At 57.6% G+C, this 6,906-nt stretch overlaps 3 protein-coding genes across 9 annotated transcripts in view; 1 reads left to right on the forward strand and 2 right to left on the reverse strand.

Moving 5' to 3' along the window:
• Akna (AT-hook transcription factor) overlaps positions 1-2,733 on the forward strand; it is a 52,516-nt gene extending 49,783 nt beyond the window's left edge. For 5 of the 7 annotated variants that reach the window (XM_023723395.1, XM_023723397.1, XM_023723398.1 and 2 more), the window contains one exon: positions 1,424-2,732. In XM_023723395.1, the coding sequence (XP_023579163.1) occupies positions 1,424-1,655 (232 nt within the window). In that variant the 3' untranslated portion in view covers positions 1,656-2,732. Of the gene's footprint in view, positions 1-1,423 lie in introns of all 7 variants that reach the window. The other 2 variants (XM_023723401.1, XM_023723400.1) reach the window with 1 other exon arrangement.
• A 609-nt stretch (positions 2,734-3,342) lies between these two features.
• On the reverse strand, positions 3,343-6,124 carry LOC111811978 (alpha-1-acid glycoprotein-like). Its single transcript, XM_023723402.1, has 6 exons — positions 5,965-6,124; positions 5,477-5,619; positions 5,261-5,331; positions 4,520-4,627; positions 4,340-4,443; positions 3,343-3,508 (listed from the first exon to the last, which is right to left on the reverse strand). The coding sequence occupies exons 1-6, from the start codon at positions 6,076-6,078 to the stop codon at positions 3,455-3,457; spliced, it is 594 nt and encodes a 197-aa protein (XP_023579170.1). The 5' UTR covers positions 6,079-6,124; the 3' UTR covers positions 3,343-3,454.
• LOC101577472 (alpha-1-acid glycoprotein-like) overlaps positions 3,536-6,906 on the reverse strand; it is a 20,223-nt gene continuing 16,852 nt past the window's right edge. Inside the window, exon 7 of the mRNA XM_023723404.1 lies at positions 3,536-3,779. The gene's annotated coding sequence lies outside the window, so the exon portion shown is untranslated. The remainder of the gene's footprint in view (positions 3,780-6,906) is intronic.

The raw sequence follows: 6,906 nt of genomic DNA on the forward strand, positions 1-6,906 counted from the left end.
CTCTCTCTCTCTCTCTCTCTCTCTCTCTCTCTCTCTCTCCCCCCCATCTCTGTCTCTGTCACTATGTCTCTTTCTCTGTCTCTCTCTGTCTCTGTTTCTTCTGTCTCTTCTCTCTCTCCTCTGTCTGTCTGCCCGTCTGTCTGTCTGTCTCTCTCGCTCTCTCGCTCTCTCTCTCTCTCTCTCTCTCACACACACACACACACACACACACACACACACACACAGAAACACGAGTTAGAAGGTAGGACGTAGAAAAATGAAGGCACCTTGAGACCATAATAAGTGAAACAAATCAGACACCTGAGCTCGAATGTCACATGGCTTCCCTCATATGAAAAGCCCAAAATATAAATAAAGAACCAAATAAAGGACAGACAGCAGGAACTAGGGGAGAAGGGAGATGGCTCTTTTGCATAGGAGAAGCGGACCAAGATACAGAGGGAGTAAGGACAGTGGGGAGAGGAGAAGGATGAGGATGACAGTTGAGATGTGTTACATGCTCATGGCCCAGCTCGCCATGAGGAATACGATTGTTACATACAGTAAAATATATTAATGAAGAAGAAAGAAGGCCGGGGGCCGAGAATAAAGCTAGAATCGAATTGACAGTGTGCTGAGGGAGATGCCAAAGGTGCCTCTGGCTGGGCCTGCAAATCATTCCTGCCTCACTGGGGTCAAATGCTTCCATATTCTTCTCCCAGCCACACACACATGTGCACATGCGCAAACACTCACACACACACACACACACACACACACACACACACACACTTTATTTACATTGCAGAAGCCACACCTCCCTTGAGCCCTAACATCAGTGGCTCTGATGAGAGCAGCCATCACTTCTTGGGGAAATCACCAGCCATGTTTCCCTTGAAAATAGCTCTGCTCCTTCCAGAGGGTCAGCTGGGGAGGGACACTTGCCTGCCACCCTGGAGGGGTGGGACTGGCCCTGTCTCCCGATCAGTGCTAAGGGTTCCTCTCCTACTTCAGCACCTCATGGTTGGCGAACAGGACCTTCAGATGTTACCTTTCCAGTAAGGGGGGCTTTATTCCACGTCTGTGGGGACCTGGTCTCCCCTAATCTGGTTTTCTGATTAGAAGCTCCTGCAAGGCAGCAGAGGCCATGTAGGCTGATTCCATGATGACTCCAGAGCTGACAGGGAATAGTGTTCAATAAGTTGCTAAGGGAGTGAGGGGTATGGGCCACCCATGCTGAAGACTGGGTAGGTCCAGGCTGGCCGCTCACAACTGTCCTCTTCTGCCCTCTCCCAGATCATCCTTTTATGTGCTTCTTATGACCCCTTTATAGGCAAAGAAGCCAAGTCCCAGAAGGCAGGGACCGGCACCCGAGCCGGCACTTGGAAGACTCTGAGCTGTGCTCCTGGCTCGGTGCTAATGGGCGTGGTTACTTTCCTCCTAGGTACTATGCACCTGCAGCACCTACCTCAGTCCCCAAGGCCTCCTTGCGGCCTTCCCGAGGACACCGGCACTCCCTGCAGCTGGACCTAGATGACCTGGAGGAGCTGCACAGGGCCCTGAGCCGGGCCGTGCAGGCCGCCGAGAGCGTGCGCTCCACCAGCCGGCAGATGCGCCGCTCGCTGTCAGCCGACCTGCGCCAGGCCCATGGCCTGCGGGGCTCCTGCCTCTTCTGACTGCCTGGAAGCTCCCAGGCAGAGGGGATGTGGGACCCAAGCCAGATGTTGGCTGGGGATGCTGACACTGGGAAGGAGCCCACAACCACCTCCCAGGAGGGACACCCACCTGCTGAATCTAGCATGCTCGTAGTCGAGGGGCACCAGCCTGTCACCAAGAAGGGCAGCTTCTTGGGGGCTGAGGCCAACCCAGGAGGTACTGTGACCAAGGCCGTGTCCATCCAGATGCAGGCTCTTGAGGAGCCCTCCTGGCCCTGCACTTGTCCCTCCTCGCTGGTATCATCTACTTTATACACAGATGGACGAATTTTTTTGCTGGAGAATTGTCCTGACTTCACTCTTCCTTAGAAGGCCAGAGAAGGTGGAAGGCAGGGGCTCCAGACCCAACCTGTCCTCTGCCTGCCTGTTACGAGCCACTCTGGGGCACATGTATCTGGGAAAGGCCTGACCAGACACCTTGCTCCTGGTGACTGGCAGGCTGAGGGACATTGGGGACAAGTGGGTCATCTCAGGGTGTGGTGCTGAAGGGTGACCTGTGGTTGCAAGGGGCCTTTGTCTGCTGGGATGGAGCCAACTGGAGAGGGCCCATGAAGCCCCCTCAGTACCTCATCTCGAGGCCTGGGCTCTTCCCTGGCCTCAGTGCCATTGGACTGGTAACCAGCTACCCAGAAGGCCCCACTCCTCGCTCCCCATCCTGTGGAAGACCAGACCTCAGCATCCTTGCAGTGTGTGTGCATCGCAGACCTTTGGACATTTGAGGCCTTTAAAATCTATTTTGTTTACAAGTGCAAAGGAAGAATGATCTCCCAAATCTGCCTGCATGAGTGTTGTGTGTGGTAGCCTGGGGTTTCTGTAGGGAGGCTAGAGGGGTGGTGGCTGTCATGTGCCCAGCCAAGGCTTCCCTGCAGACCTGCTGCTCCGCTGGCCTCAGTTTCCCCAGCTCACCCTCTCCTCTGGGGAGATCTGGGTGAGCCTTTTGTGCTGAGGCCAAAGAAGTTCGACACTCTGTTTAGCAAGGGGAGGAGAGACCAGTGATCCCAAGCCCCCACAGGAGAGACCAAGACACCTGCCCCCACCCACCCTTGTTGGACCCCAGCTCTGTTTCGACCCCTAACTGCAGGATAAGGGTGCATGGCTCCAACCCTAGGGCACCAAGCACATTTCCAAGGGAGAGGTCAGTTGCTTTCTGGAGCTGCCTTTGTCATTGTCCCCTCAGGAGTGCACCCTGAGGACAGCTGCACAGAGCCAGTGATGGGCTAGGGCCGAGTCCCGCACCCCCCATCCCCTGTCCTGCTACTGCCCAGTGAGGCCAGGCCAGGCAGCAGCCTCTTCCAGGACTCCCCCAAGGCCCCCACCATGGCCTTCTTTCCTCTGCCTGGGCCTCCCAACCCAGCGGTCCAGGTGGTCTCTGGGAGGTGTGCACTGAGGATCATCCTCACCCTCCTCCTGCTCAGGTTCCTGCCTCAACTTCCCCAGACGTGTCCACTCAGGGTTTGGCCTGCAGCAAGAGCACTGGGCTGTCTCCAGTCCCTTGCAGGTGGCTCAGAGCCCCTTCCCGGGTGCTGTCCCCAGTGGGCCTGTTCCTACCCTGTGGTCCTCCAGCCAGGCCTGCCTGTGCCCCTGCACACCCAGCCTGCACCCCATGCAGGCACAGATGAGTGAGGGAGTGGAGGAGCGACTGGCCAGCTGACTGTCCCCAGTGAGATCTTTATTCATGAGGAGACAAGGCAGGGGCACAGGGTCACACAGGGCAGAGGGCAGACAGCCCCAGGCCCGAGGTGCCGCCAGGCGCTGTCCTCCTAGGCCTCCTGCTCTCCCTTCGTCTTCTCTTGCTGCTTCAGCTCACACTTGTTCTAGGACACAGCAAGAAAAGGCAGTGGTCGGCACAGGTATGGCCCGGCTCTCCGTGGCTGGTGGGCCTGGGCCCTGCTGCCGTCCCTCTCTGGGCCTCAGCTTCTTCACCCCACAAAGTGCTCAAACCCCAGCCAGAGCTGGCTAAGCCTTCCCGGTGCGCCTGCCGCATCCTCGGAGAGCACCCCGAGGCAGCTGGACACCTGTCCCAAGGCCCCAGGAGGGCAACGGCTCCGAGCAGAGGGCCAGGGCAGCCAGCCACGTCCCTGAGACCTTTCCCAGGCCAAGAGCCTCAGCCCAGCATGGAAGGATGAGGACTTTCTTGGTAGTAGTCAGGAAATCCTGGCTCGGCTATGACCCCACGTGTCAGCGCTGCCCAGCTCTGAGTTAGCAGATAGGGCTGTGCAGGGAGGTAGGCTTGGAGAAGAGCACAAAGGAGGCCATTCCACAAGCTACTCCCTTGTGTAACGATAAGGATCAAAGTCCTGGATTTGCTGAGGTTTGTGTGGCATCAAAGCCTGGATACCTACGCCATGAAGCCAGGCAGTAGAAACAAGGAGTGTGATAAAAGCAGGTAGGAAGGGGGTCACAAGGAGTCCGCGCCAGGGGTTCTGCTCAGAATCCCTGTGTGCCCCAGGTGCTCCCTGACTCCTTAAGGGATCCTCCCTCCTTGGTCCTCCCCACCCACTCCAATCTCTGATGTCTACTGACTGTGCAATAAAGCCTGTCCTTAAGGCTTACAGCCCCCTTGGTAGGCTGAGAGGGTGGCAGCTTCCCCTCTCTGTGCCTCTGGGGTTGACACAGTTGCTGGCCCCTGTGGCCCCTTCATTTACCTTTTTCCAGTCCACATACAGGATCTCTGATGTGTTCAGGCCCACACACTCAATGGCCTCGTGGAAGTCCTGCAGTTGCTCAGGTGACGCTTCTGGCTTGTCAGCTGCATGGACATAGAGAAGAGGGTGAGGGTACTGTGGAGGGGTGCAGGCAGGTTGGGTCTGCGTGACAGCACCTACTGTAGAAGACCAGGCCGCGGTTGTGCGCATCATCCAGGTGGAAGCCCAGCATGAAGCTCTGGGGGTCCCGTAGGAGCAGTAGGTGGGCCACATACACCTTATCATTCACTGCGGGAGAAAGAGCCCCATGGGCAAAGTGAGATCTGCAAACCCAGCCCTTGTGTCCCATCCTCACTGCCATGGACCTGGGCTCCCTGAACTACTAGGGCTTCACACTGCACACAGGTCCCGGGCAGGGGAAGCCTCAGACGCCCACTGTCTCATTTCCCAGATGAGAGAGATGAGACCTGCAGAGGGGACTCAGGTCTGCTACGTGGTCCCACCGGAGTTTTTGTGTCAGATCCGGAGACAGTGGGGACCCGAATGGAGTGTCCAGTGCCAGCCCATGGGCTTCTCCTTAGGTTCCACAGGATCTTAAAGCATGACTGAGAGCACAGAGCTGGGGCCAGACTTGCTCTGAATTCAGTTGTGACAACAAGCTGTGTGAGCTCAGGACGTCTCCTGGGTTCTGCGTGGTGTCTCCTCACGGGATCCTTGCAATGGCCCAGAGGTATCTGCACACAGTCGTTGGTTTATGCAGAGCGCTGTGAACAGTGCCTGTCACACAGTGAAGGCTCAGATTTGTTGGCCCAGGATGAGAGGGTTAAGGGGACTGGGTCTGCCTGGGTTCTCTTTGGTCAGCTCTGCCAGCAGCCATGGCCCAGACCCTTGTTGCCTATCCCACAAAGGGCCAGGCCTCACCAACTTTGGTCAAGGTTCCATTCTCCCTCTGCACTGTGAGTAAGGTCGAGTTCTGGATGCAGTGGTCCCCGCTAGAAGCACACAGGAGGAGGCCAGGAGTGGTGAGGACCAGGAAGAAAGTCAAGGTCAGTGTGACTCAGCAGGGCAGTGGAGGGGGTGGGGTGAAGGCGGGTACCCCCTCGCAGGGTGGGAAGCACACAGATTCTCAGAACTCACATGGTCATGTGCTCCCTGATGGTTGCAGCATTTTCCCTGGGGTGTGTGTCAAAGTAGAAGAACTCTGCCTGCAAATCTTGAGCCCCCTGCTTGTACTCAGGTTTCCGTAAGGCAGAGGCGACAAGAAACCACCTGCGATTGAGCTGGGCAGTGGCAGATGTGGAGCTCAGGGTGGAGAAACCCCTGAGGACCCATCCTCCTCTCCCTCTGCTCAGGCATCAGCGAGACCCAGGCCGGGCGGGGTGTGCACCAGCCTGAGCTCACTCCCTCAGCCCCCAGAGCTGTCCTGGCTCGGTAATAATGAATGTGGTTGCTTTCAAATTGGAGGTAAGGGGAGGCCTCCCGTGGTCCCCAGAGTGGTCAGATGTCACCTGCTCCAGCAGAGAAAAGGCAGAGCCAGGAGCAGGGGCTCTGAACCTGAAGGAGAATCAAAGCTCAGAGAGGGAGGGAAGGCCCCAGCACTCGGGCAGCAGGCCCCCAGAACTCACCCAGTCCAGCGTGGCGCTGGTGATGGGCATGGCTGTGACATTGGTGCAGGCTGGGTTCTGAGGGTTCAGCAGTGGGAGGAGGCACAGGGCTTCCAGGGCCCAGTGCAGCGCCATGGCGAGAGCAGGAGGTGCCTAGACCAGGGACAGCAGCTGCTGCGGGCAGGGTGCTTTATAGGGAGAAGTGGGCCAGGCCCTAAAGCCTGGCAAGGGTCGGCCTGGGGCTGTGACACAACCTGGTCAGCGCTTGGGAAATGCCTGGCACAAACGCTTCCCCAAAGCCAGTCCACAGCCCAGGTTTGACCCTTGTCCCTGACCTGGAGTTGACGGGGCTGGAGTTGGTTTATTCCAGCCAAGGTGGGTGTGGGACTGATGTGCTCTGAGGTCCTCTGTGGGGTCCCTAGCCATCATCCTGCCTCCCCCCCCCACTGCTGTCCCAGGGAGCTGTAAGGCTGGAGGGGACCCAGCCACAATCCAAGGAGCCAGGCATGAGGGAGCTCCCAGGAAGTGTGGCTCTGTTGTTTGGGGAGCATTTAAGAGCAGGTGGGCACTGAGGGCAAATGTGAGCTGGGTCCCAGCTGGGTGTCCTCACAACTAGGACGCAAAATGCTCATGGGGCCCTGCCTGGACCTGGAGGCCTGACATTTCCAAAGAGGGGCCACTTCCGTGACTGTGTTCTGGAGCCTTCTCCGAGGAAGGGAAACAGCAAACCTCCCATCCCCACCTCTGCCTTGGGACAAGGTAGCCACCTCCTGCACTCACCCTTGGACCTCCAGTCCCAGGACAGGGTCCTGCACTTGTGGTTACTGGGGAGGAATGCTTTCATTGTTGTTTTGCACTTCAACCCCATGGAGTAGAGGCTTTATCCATAGAAACAAGCATTGTCACCAGATGTTACCATGGGGTGCTTGCACCTGTGCATGCTTCCTCCTCCTCCTCCTCCTC

Source organism: Octodon degus, unplaced genomic scaffold (genome assembly GCF_000260255.1).
Source record: "Octodon degus isolate 3935 unplaced genomic scaffold, OctDeg1.0 scaffold00098, whole genome shotgun sequence".
NCBI lineage: Eukaryota > Metazoa > Chordata > Mammalia > Rodentia > Octodontidae > Octodon > Octodon degus.

Coding starts and splice junctions, on each gene's coding strand:
- LOC111811978 (XM_023723402.1), bottom strand. CDS start 6,078: ATGGCGCTGCACTGGGCCCTGGAAGCCCTGTGCCTCCTCCCACTGCTG. Junction 4,628..5,260: donor TGGAACCTTGACCAAAGTTG/GTGAGGCCTGGC, acceptor TTTCTCCCGCAG/TGAATGATAAGGTGTATGTG. Junction 3,509..4,339: donor TGTATGTGGACTGGAAAAAG/GTAAATGAAGGG, acceptor GCTGTGTCCTAG/AACAAGTGTGAGCTGAAGCA.